We start from the raw sequence: 15,735 nt of genomic DNA on the forward strand, positions 1-15,735 counted from the left end.
GCCTGAACGCTACCAGGGTCTCGCAGAGGGACACAGCTGCCCATGAACCGTTGTGACCTGTAAGAAGGAAGGAAATAAGTACTTAGGGTCTCTGGGAGGTGCACGATGTCCGGGAAAGCAATGGGAGGAATACAAAGTTGGAAGCCTGAACGAGTTGTATACTTGGCAGGAGAGTGAAACAAGGGTATAAAACAAAGCCGCTTGAGTCTGCGACCCGCACCCAAACAAGAGAACGAGAAGATGAGGGTATGGGATCCCGAGTGAGTTGTATACTTGGCAGGAGAGTGATCAAGGGGATACACTGAAGTCGTGTGAGTCTGAAACCCGCACCCAAACCAAAAAACAGGAATAAGAGGGCCTGGGAGCCTGAACATGTTGTATACTACGCAGGAAAGTGTACCACGCTAATACAACACACCAGTGTGAGTCTGGGACCTTTACCCACATGAGGAAAAGAGGGTTTGGGACTCCGTGAGAGACAGAGAGAGATTAAAGCAGGAAACTCTGGCTTGGTCAGAGAGTGAACCGGGCCGTGTAAAGTATTGCGGGTCTGTGTCTCGCACCCACATGTGAAATTGAGAGTAAGAGACTAAAAGGAACCCTAGAACTGATAAAAAGGAATCCTATGCTTGATAGCGAACGGTCCCAAAATGCTAGGCTAAATAAACACAAACACAAGACACATTACCTTGTGAACTGGCCAGGGACATTTTATCTAGGAGAAAAGGGAGCTCATCACACTTACCGTTTATGTCCTCGGGGGGCAGCGGGGGAAGCTGAAGGGGGAATCTATTGCCCACCACCAGATGCACACTTCAGTACTGTGATAAGGGGTGCATATGGATACAATTACGACTGGGACCAGGCCCCCTGTCCCTGATATCTATGAATCTGGATTTTACCCAAGGACTGAATAAGGTTGATTTTTTTTTTCGTCTGGCAAACGGGAGATCACTTAACTCTTGGGAAATTATATGGCAATGATGGTTCCCTTACGTTTATCCAAAGCAAAGATAAGTTTAGGTTAACCAAAGGCACGGAGTATCAAATTGGTTGGTGAGAACCATAGCGGCTAGAAAGCCAAAGGGGCTGGAATTATTGGCAGCTGATGGGACAGACCATAAAAGAATTTCCCAATGCTATAAAATTCTGGATTTGGATAAGGTATCCGTGATTCACCCATACATGGCTAAATGGGTAAGGGAACTGGGAATCCCAATTAATTGGATCCACCTGTGCTAGTTCTGTGGCGGTGATGACGAGGAAGAGCTATATCTACTAATGGGGTAACCGGGCATATTTTAATTACCCAACTGCTAAATGCAGTCCGCTTGACGATAGCACAGTTCTGGAAAGCCCCTGAGGGAACACCCATAGCTTGCTGGTGGATAAAGATATGGGAAACACTATCCATGGAGAAGATCTTGGCGATCTTGCCCGATACCTATGCAAAATACTTAGCGGCATATGGACCATTTATAGAACATTTTAAATGCAAGCAACATGCATACAACAAACCCCCAACTTCTCCATAATTTCTCTCTCCTCTGAAATAATGAGGTCGACAGTGTCAACTTAGGTTTTAACATTCTCAGAGAGATTTGAGATAATGCGAAACTGGCCTACAACTGTCTATTAGGAATATTCCCACCCTCCCCACCCCTCGATGCTCAGACCAATCATTTTGATTTTGATTTAGATATTATTTGGATAATTTGCATAGTTATCTTCTATTTTGATCTATATTAAGCATTGTAAGTTTGATATGTTGCAATGATCATCCTGTCTTGATGGTTTGGAAAATGGAAAACTGGAAAAAAATACTTGATAAAAAAAAGTGTGAGGGCTAAGTAGGTGGTTTAGCCATTACTCATTCAAGTACTTCTGCAGAGCAAAAGTAATTTCATCACACTGTGTACTAAATATGTGAAGTATTTGTTGGTTGGTGGAGCAGAGAGTGCATCTAAAGGGCAGGTCTACAGAGGGAACAGGAGAGAATTTGATGGAGACATTGTAGGATTCTGCTGCAGCATACTCCAGACTCAACAGGATTCGAGCAAGATGTCAAGAGTAGGCAGACAAGTATGTAGGCAGGGATATAGTCAGAGGTTTCTAGGCTCAGAGCACACTGGTTCTACTGGTAAGTTAGGGGTTTGCACCCAGACATTTACCATACAAACTCTGCTAAAGCTATGGAATCCAGATAGCACATTTGGAGAAGTCAAGGTTCTACCTGGCATTGTCATACACTCTAATGAATCAATCAGATGGTGGAGAATCTTGCCATATGACTTTAAACCTACTTCAGATGTTGTGGGAGGTCATGCTAGATGGGAGAAGGATGAAAGTTTCTCTCAATTCCAACATACCATATTTAATAAGTGGGCCCCATGATGCAGCTGTTTTTTTGCAAAATTTACCAGATTGAAAGAAATTACTAGCGACAGTTTCAAGCAAGCTGAAGAGTTGTGAAGGTAGTCTTAGACCACAAAAGCAAAGCCTTCTCTGAAAAAGCACCACACAAGTATTCCAGTCTTTCGCAGGAGCAGTAGCTAATGCATTTCACAGTCGCTGACAGAGTAAGGTTTGTTAACAAATGCCCAACACCTCTCCATTTAAGGAAACGAGCACCCAGCAAACAATCATCCTTTTTCTAAGACGGCATACTTGGCAAGGTCCTAGAAATATACATCTAGATACATCTAGAGACTGCTGCCGTCCTACCACATATTCCGGAAAAAGACCAAAATTTAGCTCCACAAGCAAGATTCTACTTCTATTGCCTAACCTTGTCCTGGCACACATCTCCTTGTACATACCTGCACCTTGTACATTTTTGTCTATACTCAATCTGCTATACTTTCTTGCTTATATCATGTATGACTGTAAATGCTGTTTTTTCATTGCTGTTATTTTCTATAAAAGTCGGTATTATCGCAACATGTAAGTTTAGCGCCCAGTTGCCTAAGGGTTTGGTGCGCTCTATAAATAAATAAACTTAACTAAACTAAACTGCCAACTTATTGACCACATTGAAACAAACAGCATCTCTATATAGCCCAGGTAAATTTCAGGATACATAATCAGCCCTGCAACTGATCTAGGCTACCAATTATATAGATTAGTGCAGCTACAAATGATCCAAGTGCCATCATTTACTTGACATATTGACAATAATACCCATAACATACTCAATGGAAGGCAAAAGAAAGCTAGTTTAACCCAAGAAGCACTACGTTGGATTACATCCTTCCTTGCTGACAATACAGGGATCAGTATTCCAGTACAAATGGCACTGCATCAAATGCAGAGTTCTGCAGAGATCCAGTCTCACTCCACTACTGTTCAACATTTATATGGCGTTGATGATGCAGCTCATAAGAAAACCCTTGCTCACATGCTACAACACCACCAATGACAAACAAATGATCTTCACATTTTACACAGGCAACTGGGAAGTTTAACTGGACCTCGTAACGTATCCTATACAAGTAAACCCTCGGAAAACTGAAATGAAATTGAACTCAACTAATGTACAACACAACTCCTAATCTGCTCCACCAAAGCAACATGCACCTAAGCCCATCACAATTCAGAAGAAATAGGAAACTTCCCACACTTGACCAAAGCAGTAAAGAATATTAGCATCTAAATGGACAGCCAGTTAAGGGCTCAAGCTACATATCAAATCACTGGACACAAAATGCCTGTTCCAACTGAGATCAATTTGATGCATTATGCCTTCCTTTAGTAGTTACACAGAAAATGCAGTCATTTACCTGGTTGTGTTGGGACTAGACTTCATAAACAGTGTCCACGCTGAACGCGACATCCTGGCCGTTTTTTGTTGTTGTTATAAACGTTTATTGGACCTAACTAATATATACGACAATGATACAAACATTTTTTTAAACGTGTAAGTGGGTGTTATATCAGCAGTACACTTATTACACATTTCACTATCCTTGTCTTACAAAAAAAGAGATGAACATTTGATTTGTTAAATAGGTAAAATGGGGACACGTATTTACACAGGAAATGAATGGAAAGGTGTAACAATTGTAATGTTATATGTAGTTACAGTTACTCACTTTGTCTTGTTTCACAATCGTGTCTATTAGAAACTGCGATCTGACATTATCAACATTTGGAACAAGAATAGATGCATATTCTGGAACAGAATCTGATGGATACGTATATTCTTGAACTTGGGTACCCCAGTTCTCCCATTTACCTGTAAAACACGTTTAAGGTTACAAAAAAGATCTGCAGCATTCGTTACCAGCACTTGATAGTCAGCATAGTAAATTAGGTTATCTCATGTTATCTCATTTTATCTCATGTTTTACTTTGGTGTTAAATATATTAGACTAGCAGTCATAATTTTACAATGTGCAGCAATATAACACTTCATTTGTATAACTAGGTTAGTTTGTAGGCTTTAGCTCGCCCACAAAAACCAAATGAGCAAAAACTATTGGTTTGGACAGTGGTATATGAGAACTGTGTATGACTTGGTATCTGGGGTGAAGGCACTAGCCAATCCAAAGCTGTAGAACACGTATGCGATTTCATTAGATAAGTCCATATTAGCTCCAGCCAGCTGGCTTCTTCCTATCCAGGCCTCCATTACTCAGCCTTTCCGCCTTCCTATCCAGGCCTCCATTACTCAGCCTTTCCGTGTATCCCCACCACCTTTGCGTGCTCTCTCCCACCACCCGCACAATCCCCGCCCAGACCCTCCTGCAAAAACCAGTTCCTTTCCTCCTGTCGAGGCCAAATGCCTATGTTCCTCTCTGGTTTCCTGGATCTAGTTGGGCACCCTCCAAATGTTATGAAATTACGCTATTGGTATGGCCAATGGAATATTTCCATTAACAAGTCCCTGTCCCTGAGCATTTACCCAATTACCCAGTTGCAAGTTCCAAAGGTTCCATTTACCCATTACAAGTTCCCCATCCGCCCCCATTCCAACCAAGATTAGTTTTCACAGATAGTCCATACTGTGCTCCAGAGAGGATGGGCATTAGGCAAGCCCAGGTCCTCCAACCGTTTAGAACAATTACTAAATCCACCTTTCTATTGCTGATTGAAAGCCTCCTCTATATTGTGGAGGCGGAAAGTGGTCTTGTGCAGGCCCAAGAATGTAAGGTTTCCCAAATGCAAAGCAATGTACCAAAACAACAGCATACAGAAGGCTAGCAAGAGTGTCATATGCCCCCAATTATCTACCAGCTTGTTTTGAACTTCAAAGGACACCATTCTGCTGTCCACCCGTCCACCCAAACAAGGTCATGAATGCAAATTAAGCTTCTACTGCTGACCTTAAGTGCTGTGTAGACAAAAACTGAAGCTTCTTCATGTCGAGAAAAATGATCACCAATGTTTCTAATTACATTGTGTCATTAATTTAGCCCATTTGCTCTCTATCCCACCTGGAGAGGTTTACTGAGTTATGCAAAGAATCCACACTGTAGTCTGGCTTGAAGTAGGAGTTGATGCGGCACATTGAAAAGAGCCTAAGATACTTGTGCTCACCAGGGACACCAAAACACACCATATTTCTCACATTTAAAACCGGAAAGTGAATTGTGTGGAATCCCTACTGCCCCCACAAGAACGGCTTAAACAATTTCATCTGGATTTTGGGGATGCCTTTTTGCCCCTTGGCTCATGGCTTTTCCTGCAAGCCTGTTTCTGCCAATGGAATTTGTCATATCATAAATAGCCTAAATTCCACAAACGTTCAGGAGAATCCATTCTCACTTTGGTCATAAAGGATTGTGTACAAATGTTAGGTGCACTGATTGCTCATATAGTCAATTTATCCTTCACAGAACCTGTAAAGACCTGGGTTACGGTGAATTTAAGCATCTTCATTGGATGTATCAATATGCTCAATAATGCATCAATAATATACCTATATCTCATATCTCTTTCCTTTTGAATACCTTAGGCAAAGTGGCCTCTTTGTAACTGCAATCTTGTGTAACAAACACAAACTGCTTTTGGACCGGCAGTCTGGTTTTAGGTCCAATTGAGGGACAGGCACATCTTTTCTTGATGTGAAAGAAAATCTGCTTTAACTGTCAGAGGTCTTAATGTTGTAAAATCTATTGCCTGCCTTTAACTCAGCTGATAATCAAATCATGCTGGAGAGACTAACATCTGAAATAAATATCACCCATAGTGCCAGGGATTAGTTTGAGTTTTTCCTTCTGAACAGATCTGAGTAGTAGAAGGGGTCCCCTTTTGAACAAGTCGACATTTTGACAGGTGGTCACGCCCCCTCATTCTGGTCTTAGTCCCTCCCCCTTTTGATGTGCTTTGATATAAACTTAATCTAAATTTGATATAAAAGGATATAAAAAATGTTTGATATGGATTTTATATCAAATGTATATTGGCTATAAAGTGTTTTCTAATTTGTATCAGTTTTAATATAAATGTATATGAATTTGATATACAATCTATATATAGATGGGAGTGGCTTGGAGCGGCGCTCGTCGCTGTTGCTCAATCAAGAGCCGAGAGCGAAGTGAGCTCTGAAGACAGGGACTGTGAATCTAGGGTTTCGCAGAGTGATGCAATGTGGATGTCACAGAGGGGTTCTGCCTTGGGGTGATAGGAGGCGGATATACATTTTAGATCAATTTCATAAGCCCCCAAAGTTTTTGATAGCAATTTATTGAAATCCAATACTTTACGTTCAGGCCCCACTTGTTAGACAATCCTTGCTATGCCTCTGGCAAGACAGCATATACAGGTAAGCATAATAGACAAGTTGAGTGTGGGTGCACAATCTGGCAAAGCCGTGTCTCATTGTAGGGGGGGCTACTTCAGGTGTGCAGGTAAGCATTTTGCAGCAAGTAAGATTGCAAGTACAGTGTGGGGCTAAGAATGTCAAAACCATTAGTTACAGTTACGTTAAATGCGAAACACAGTGCAGGGCTGCAAAATGTCACTCCAGTGGTTACATGTAGGTTAAATGCTAAACAGCGCAGGGCTGCAAAATGTCAATCCAGTGGTTACAGGTAGGTTAAATGCAAAGCACAGCGCAGGGCTGAGAAATGTCAATCCAGTGGTTATAGGTAGGTCAAATGCAAAGCACAGCACAGGACTGAGAAATGTCAATCCAGTGGTTATAGGTAGGTCAAATGCAAAGCACAGCACAGGACTGAGAAATGTCAATCCATTGGTTACAGGTAGTTTAAATGCAAAGCACAGCATAGGGCAGAGAAATGTCAATCCAATGGTTACAGTTAGGTTAATTGCAAAGAACAGTACAGGGCTGAGAAATGTCAATCCATTGGTTACAGGTAGGTAAAATGAAATGCACAGCAAAGGCTGAGAAGTGTCAATCCAGTGGTTACAGGTAGGTTAAATGCAATGCACAGTGAAGGCTGAGAAATGTCAATCCCGTGGTTACAGGTGGGTTAAATGCTAAACACAGCGCAGGGCAGAGAAATGTCAATCCAGTGGTTACAGGTAGGGTAAATTCAAAATTCAGCGCAGGATTGAGAAATGTCAAGCCAAAGGTTGCAGGTCGGTTGAGTGCTACCATTGGCATGAACACAGACTTGTAAAGCTTTGCGTAATGTTACGGGGCTACTTCTGTTGTGTAGCAAGCATTACTTATCGATAGAAGCAAAGAGGGGGCCGTATTCACGCAGCATGGAGATTGAGTAGCACGGGGAATTACACTATGTGAGGCCAGTAACAATAAATCTTGTTTGCTCGGTCGAATGGAAGAGGTCGGAAGAGATCGGAAACGCAAGCGGATCATAGATCGTTTCTAGCAAACAGGGAACGCAGCATCCCAGGTAGACAGGGGATTCCACTGCTGCACCAAGAGTTAGTGATAGGGTTCAGAGGGGTAGGGAGTGAAGGAAAGATAGCGAGAAGGTGCTGGGTTTTTCATGTTGCAACGTGTGGTAGCATCAGAATTATCCAAGATGCACTGGGTTGTGTTCATGCCAGTTAGAGTTTAGGGCTCAACATGTAGCATATTTTACATAACGATTTATCTGTCTAAGATATTTCCAAACATTCATGAGCATCTTGCTGCAGATCGTCAATTTTATGCCCGGCTCACCATCTGTGAAAATGTTGTTTTAAACATGTTTTCACCATCATTGCTGTGAAGCCCTGAATGGCTAGTATATCAAACCAGGTCACAACCGATGCATCTGTATCGTCTTTAAGGCTATCGGTCTCCATTAGCGAAATACATTCCATACACAGGCTATTATCGCGATTCCCCGGGTTTTCAATCTGGTTTGAACAGCAAACACAATAAATATTGACAGTGTCAGCTACAGCTTTGCTCTCCTCATTGCTGTCCTTTTTATCAGCTAGAGGCTGTAGACAAATACAGAAAAGCATGGTTTTAACTTCAGATAGTTCTCACAACCCCACAAAATAAAAGCATTTGCTTTAAAAATATACCCGCCGTTTGAAATGCCGTCCAATACCCAGGCTCCATGTCCCTCCTTGAACATTGGGAGAATTCCCAATGTTTAGGGAGTTGTGGTCACTCTCTGTCACCATAACTTCATCATTCTGCACGACCATGGACTCGTATCCGCTGTCTTAAGCCTGTATTTCGCATGAGCAAGATCAAACTGACTCTACCCCCAAGGGCTGCTCCAGAACCACATCACCCCAGGTAGCCATTTTACAAATTAGCCGTGACTATGGGTATATCCACCCGAATGCTTTGAATAACATCTCTAACAAACTGACCCATATCAGTGGCTATGAGAGGCAGTTGACTGCTGACTGAAAGTGTAGCCATGTTCGCACAGTGATACACGCTTTCATGGTCCACCATCAAATCCTGAGAGTCCTCCATTACATCATGACTGGCACATCTGCACATAGGATAGTAAGATGTATAACTATCATTGGTATCACCTAAACTGCTGCAGGCTGATTTCCCCTTGTCATAACTGTAGGTTTTCATAATTTCAATTTTATTAAAACCAAGCTGAAAGCCCTGAAAAGTCTGAAGAGTGCATGTGATTTTGAGGCCTACAACAACAGCTATATATTTGTTATAAGACCCACTCCCCACAGCATCATAGCCTTTGAACCTCCCATAGACATATATCTATTTATATCCAATCAATAACATTACTTATCCAATTTATATAACATTTATATAAGAAATGTTGGGGTTCTTATCAAATTCATATAAAAATTATTTGGGCTCTTATCAATTTTATATCAAATGTTTTGGGGGAAATTAAATGTATTGGGGTTCAATCAAATGTATAGAGGTTCAGGGGTGTGTGGAAAAGGGGTAGGGCCACCTGTCAATTGAAACGCTTAATGAAAGGTATCCCCCCTTACTACTGACGTTTATCTATACATTCCAATCTTTGAGCCACATGGGCGCTTCCGCCAATTCGAGTGGAGGGGACAGTGCTAGGAGTTTGCAAGTCTTCCTTTTGGGCTGTCCTCCGTGCCTTGGTGCTTCACTAACATAATGAAGCCAGTGGTGGCTGCACTGAGAGAACAGGGAGTGCGCATGATAATCTTCTTGGACAACATGATCTTCATGTCCCAGGAGAAGGAATTGTTCCACTCTTAAGAAGACATGGCAGAATGCCCGCTGTTAGACCTAGGATTTTTGGTGAACTGGGAGAAGTCAGAGGTGAATCCAGTTCATGTTATTGATTTTCTCGGTCGGTTCCCAGACAGATTCTGTAGAGGCCATGCTCATGCTCCCATTGGAGAAAGGTGGAGCAACCAGAAAGGAAATCTGAATCTTCTTGAAGAAGGATATGTTTTCGCTCAGGGAACTGGTGAGAATTATAGTCCTGGAAAGGAAACCAAGACTCAAGACTACAAATCTCAGAATGCATTATGGTGTTATTGAAGGTGCACTACTGGATGGTGTCAGACACTTGCAATCCCAGTAACATTAGGCTCTAATAAATAAAGGATTGAAACAAACATTCAGAAAGGGCAATGGAATCACAGAGCTGCACATTCATGGCATAAGATCCTAATTTGGAGTAACTGACCCTCAATATACTTTCTGGATCTAGTCGAAGATTGCTAATTTTTTCAGTGCAAACGTCCATAACATTGATTTGTTTCCCTGTATTCAGAATGAAAATACAAGGTTGGTGTGCAATAAAATGGAAAATGTGCTTCAGCAGCACTTTAAAAGATGAAATATGCACACCTGGAGCATTTTCATAACGCCCAAAATTATGTTTATTGTACATTGGTGTGCTCAGTATTTAGTGAACCCAAAGGGTAATCTGTATTGATGGCAGTAAACCCAGTACTATGTTTTAACTCCCAACGGGAAACCCCATTCGCAATCCTTCACATGATTCTTTTGTCACTCCTCTTCTCAAGGACTTAGAGCTAAACACCATGCTGTAGCATACTATTGCAATACCAATCATCTAATCTTAAACAAATCAAAATGGGCCTCATTACGAGTTGGGCGGTATTCTTTTATTTTCTTTTAAAATGGTTTTATTATTTTTAAACAAACGAACATCATACATAACAAAAAAGGAATCAAGAAGGAAAGACAATGCGCCTCACAATATGTGTCACTCCATCCGCCCCATCCATGTAATTGTCGTAATTGCCTCAATATGTCTTTCTCCAATCTTGTGGTCCATACCTCTGCCCTTGCCGGACCCGCTTCCAGGTACTTCTTTGCTGAGGCACAGTTTATAGCATTTCAGTGTGATTCCCGTGTCATATTGGCACGTATCCGTCTCCGATCAGTGCATGGGCCCCCTTGGTTGTTCTATTATGTCCCCTCTTTTGAGTTGGGCGGTATTCTGGTGGTAAATCTGACAGAATGCTGCCCAATGGAATTACTGTTACCGCCACTTGGCCTGTTGGATTTACCACCAGAAGTGGTAATGGCGGTGTTAGTCCCCATTAATTTGGAGGCCACAGGACTCCATTGGGGAATTCGGTGGAATTACCGCTGGCAGAATTACCGCTGCATTTATTCTAATGATTTTCCAGATTTTTCAGTGGAAAGTGGGAGGGTTTACCCCCAGCATGATGCTGAAGGTAAATCACCCACTACAGTGCCAAACTCACAGTATGGTTTAGTGGGAAAAGTGGCAGTAATTCCCTTACCGCCACTTTTTTCCTGCACCGCCATACTCGTAATGAGCCCCATAGTAGTAAGAAAGAGAAATGTTGTTTTAAAATGGACTATGAACATATTGAGGTAGTGCACTGATTCATCTATTTAGGTGTAGTTATAACGTCAAACCTCTCTTGTCAGTGGCAGACAGAGTGATCACCAGCTTCGTTTCGTAAACAAATGGACAATTTTGGTCTTGAGGTTTAATGGTTTTTTGAGTGGCTAAAGCTTGGTGACTCGTTAGCTTATGGTGCTGATATATGGGGCCTAGATACTAATGTTACCAGAGCCTGAATATGTGAGCCTAAATTCTGGAAGCAGCTCCTTCGTTTTTTAAATTATATTTTATTGTTTAAAGCGCAGACCTTGAGGAGAGCAGCAGAGCGATGTACAAGGTTTGGGTAGCCTTGTATCTCTCGAAAAGCTTTCGGAATGCTGCTTTGTATGGGTTTTCACAGTCAACAAAGGATGGTGATGGACTCCCCAGCCAGGTACGCTGTAAAACAAGTGACATCCCAGAACAGTTAGCTGGTGGGCACAGCCTGATGCAAACACTTTGCTCAAGTGTTTGTAACTACACATAAGAAACAGTTGTTAAAAGATCTCAACCACTTTGGGTTTAGGGTTCATTTAGGACCCGTCATACTATCCTAATGATACATACAGGTCTTTGCTGAGCAAGCTAAAAAAAAAGCCAATTTTAGGTCAAGACCGGAGGCGAGCATTATGCTTGATCTTCACATTTATTCCTGTCTCCAGCCGTTTTAACAAAAACAAACTTTATAACTTCCCAAATGGAAAAACACATATATATTTTATTTTTTCATTTTTCGAGAAAAAACAACATTTCCCTTAGGTCCAGTCTATCTGTATTCCAATGTGCCTTGAACATGTGACCATAGTCCTTCCTGTCCTCTCCCTCTTCTTTCCTGCTCTCCAAGCAGATAAGTCACCTTGCTTCTATAGTGCGCGAAGTGCTTATGAAATGTGGTGCTTTTTCTTAAACTTAGAGCATGCACAAGATGAATAACATGTTAATATGCGTGCGCTAAACACAGAATTCCTATGTATGTTTATAAAATAGCTTTATAAATACCAAAGTGTTTCGGAGCCGTGTCCCCGTGCTGCATTCTCGGCATAATTGGGGATACGTCACAGTAGAGACTTTAACCCCCTTCTTCGGGAGCGCGGAGCAAGTGGGAGCAGCGGCCTCCACCCTCGGGTGGGCGGAGCCGCGTCTCCCGTTCGAAGCCAATGTGCTCTAGCAGTGCAGGTGCCAAACAGGGGAGCAAGAGCCCCCACCTTTGGAAAGGAGGAGCAACCTCTCAGTATTGCGCAAATAAAGCGACGCTGAGTCGCAGCGTTCGAGCAAAGGAGCCGAAATCAAACCATTAAAATACTAAATCCGCATGCAGCAGAGCATAGGGAGAAGTCGCATAAATTAACAGGACGCTTGAGATCCTGATGTGAGCAGCAGATAGCCCGCTCCTTAAACCAACAACAAAACAACCGCTGTAAGACTGAAAATTCTAGGAGAAAACATTGAAACCTGCGCTGCAGGGAAAATAATTTGGTGCAGCCACACACTAAAGAGACACAGTGCCACTACACCTGATTGCAAGTACATAAGGCACTAAAGTCAGCACAGATAATGGCAGACTTTAAATGGAGTGAGGAGGAGCAGGCTGAAGATCTAGCCTATAGCTTTAGAGAAGTGCTGCTAAACTCACTGGCTGAAGCTGTGGCACCAGGGGTGAGGCCCCTGCAGGACAGACTGGCAAACATTGAATAATTCTTGAGCCAGGAGATCAAGGGCACCAATAAAGAAAGCACGTCCACAAGGGCCAAGCCAGAGGGCCTTCAAGGGTGTAACAAGACTGACCCCCCTGATCAACCAGACGGGGCAGAAGATGAGGCCCCAGAGGCTTCTGACGAATTCATGAAATTACGAGATGCTTTTATGCGCAAGGCGTGAGGCGGGAGTGATTCACAACCTCCTACCCAGGGGATGAAAATATGGGAAATGAGGGGATGGACTCAGAGGAAGAGGCCACAGCGACCCCACGATCCTCACAAGAAGTTGACGATCGAAGTGATGAGGACGAATCGCAACCCCCGCCTAAGTAAAGGCTAACGAAACATAACAACATAAAGGACGACAATGAGATTGGAAATATGTTTGACCCAGAAGATATTCGAAACCCTACGTCCTCAGTCTGGCTACTGTCACTGAGAGTCACGAAATCTATGACTCACAGACTATGCAAAGCCCTAGAAAGAGAGGCAAGCCTGCGGATGCAAGCAGAATGCCCGAAACCAGAGCTGCCGGGAAAGGTAGCTGAGGCACCAGAACTCGACCCAAAGATGCTGGCGTTCGTATCTAAGACCTCCAGAGACCCCAGGAAGGGGATAAATAGGTCCTGGAAGAGTCGCCAGGAGAAGATTCTCGACATTGCAGGACCCCTGGCTAAGATTGTGGACTTGTCGGAGCGGTCCCGAGACACTGGTGAAGAGGTGGACCCAGACGTCCTTGCTAACTGAGCACAAAGAGCAGTCTGCCTCTTAGACAATGCAAACTGCGCCATATAATCAGAGCACAGAAGAGGCTTCCTCCTCAAAATGGACCCCAAGTTAGGAGACCTAGCCTCCTATGAGGCGGGTGAAGTGTTGCAAGGTCTTCTGTTCGGGGAGACATTCGGGAAGGAAATGGGGAGGTATGTAGGCACCTACAGCTCCCTAGAAAAGGCCCAGACATCTATAAAGAAGATATTCCCAGGCAGAGTTTTCTCCTGGACCGGTCGGCATCGAGGCCAAGCGACTGGTTATTACCAAGCCGCAAGAAGGCCTCAAAACAACAGGGCCCACTACTGGGAAAATAAGCAGCAACATGCTTTCTTCCCCGAGAGAGGGCGTTTTTCCGAGAGGAAAACGATGAAGAGGCCAGCGAAGAGGACCAAGCTTCCCCACAGGTGAGATATATCCTATATCCGCTAGTGCACAGGAGAATTTCCAGTGACGCCTGGGTTTTGCAGACAGTCAAAGGGCTTCCACTAGAATTCATACAGATACCCACACAGAACCCCCCACCCGACCAATGCACACAGTGCAGGTAGAGAAAGAGACCTTGCATACAGAGTTGCGGAACCTAGTGCAGAAGAGAGCTATAGAGCTCTGCAGTACACCCTCAAGATTTATAAGCAACATGTTCCTGGTGCACAGGAAAGACAAAGGGAGACCCGTAATAAACTTGAAAGAGCTGAACAGCTGGGTGACGTACCACCATTTCAAGATGGAAGGGATTCACCAGCTCAGGGATATCCTCAGACAGGGCGACTGGCTCACGAAGATCCACCTGAAAGACACTTACCTTACAGTACCAGTCCAAAAGAGATACCGACCCTAACTAGCGTTCCACCGGGGACGGACAATTTTGGCAATTTACAACCAGGCCGTTTGGGCTAGCCTCAGCACCATGGGCCTTCACAAAGTGCATGAAGCCGATAGCGGCAGCGATTTTAGATAGGGGAATCAGGATGATTATCTGGACGATATCCTTCTGATGGCGAACAGCAGAGAGACGCTCCAATACCAGACAGGCTAGGTGAAGGAGTTCCTTGTGTCACTAGGCTTCCTAATAAATCAGAAAAAGTCTGACGTGATCCCAACGAAGAGAATAGATTTCCTATGGTTCATTATAGACATCAGGACAGCTAGCTACCATGGAACTACCAGCCAGGAAAGGAACCGCCTAGGTAAGAGCGTAGTATGCCTAAGGACGATAGCGAGAGTAGTGGGTCTACTAGCGGTGTCGATTTAGGCAATATTCCCAGGGCCACTACATTATTGAGCCCAACAATGACTAAAAATAAAACACCTGCAACAAGGGCTAAAGTACCACCAAGCAGTACCCCTCGATGTAGAATCCAAGACAGAACTGGAATGATGGCTACAGAATATGGACACCTGGAATGGGAGGGCCATATTCTGAGACCAACCCGATCTAGTCATAGAGTTGAACGCCAGCAGAGCAGGCTAGGGAGCCCGCTGCAGAGAGCTAGAAACAGGAGGAAAATGGAGCACAGAAGAGCTCAAGATGTACATCAACTGTCTGGAGCTGCTAGCCCGGTCATTCGCAATCAAAGCCTACACAAAAGGCTAAGTGAATTCATGTATCCTGCTGAAGATGGACAACATATCAGCAGTCAGATACATCTTTCACTTAGGAGGGACGAAATCCAGATTGCTGATGGAGTTAGCCAAGGATTTTTGACACTTCTGCCTCAAATCAGATACCTCGGTGGTACCAGAATATCTCCCGGGTTCACTCAATGTAGAAGTGGACTAGAATTCCAGACACTTATCATACTCCAGCGATTGGATGCTGGACAAGAGTATCTTCCAACGGATAGAGGAACTATGGGGACCAATCCACACAAACCTATTTGCATCCAGACTGAACGCTCAGAAGAGCAGGTATTTCAGCTGGAGGTTAGATCTGACAGCGGCCGGAGTAGAAGCTTTCCTACAAGATTGGAGGGGAGACACGCACTACGTTTTCCCACCATTCATAATGATGAACAGAGTATTAGCGAATGTTTCCA

General features: G+C 43.5%; 1 protein-coding gene across 1 annotated transcript in view; it reads right to left on the reverse strand.

Annotated features, from left to right (window-relative positions):
- Positions 1-15,735, reverse strand: part of DNAH8 (dynein axonemal heavy chain 8) — an 8,835,797-nt gene that overhangs the window by 2,956,424 nt on the left and 5,863,638 nt on the right. The window contains exon 54 of the mRNA XM_069608756.1: positions 4,092-4,234. Within this exon, the coding sequence (XP_069464857.1) occupies positions 4,092-4,234 (143 nt within the window). The remainder of the gene's footprint in view (positions 1-4,091; positions 4,235-15,735) is intronic.

This window comes from Ambystoma mexicanum, chromosome 4q (assembly GCF_040938575.1).
Source record: "Ambystoma mexicanum isolate Mex_15411 chromosome 4q, UKY_AmexF1_1, whole genome shotgun sequence".
Lineage (NCBI taxonomy): Eukaryota > Metazoa > Chordata > Amphibia > Caudata > Ambystomatidae > Ambystoma > Ambystoma mexicanum.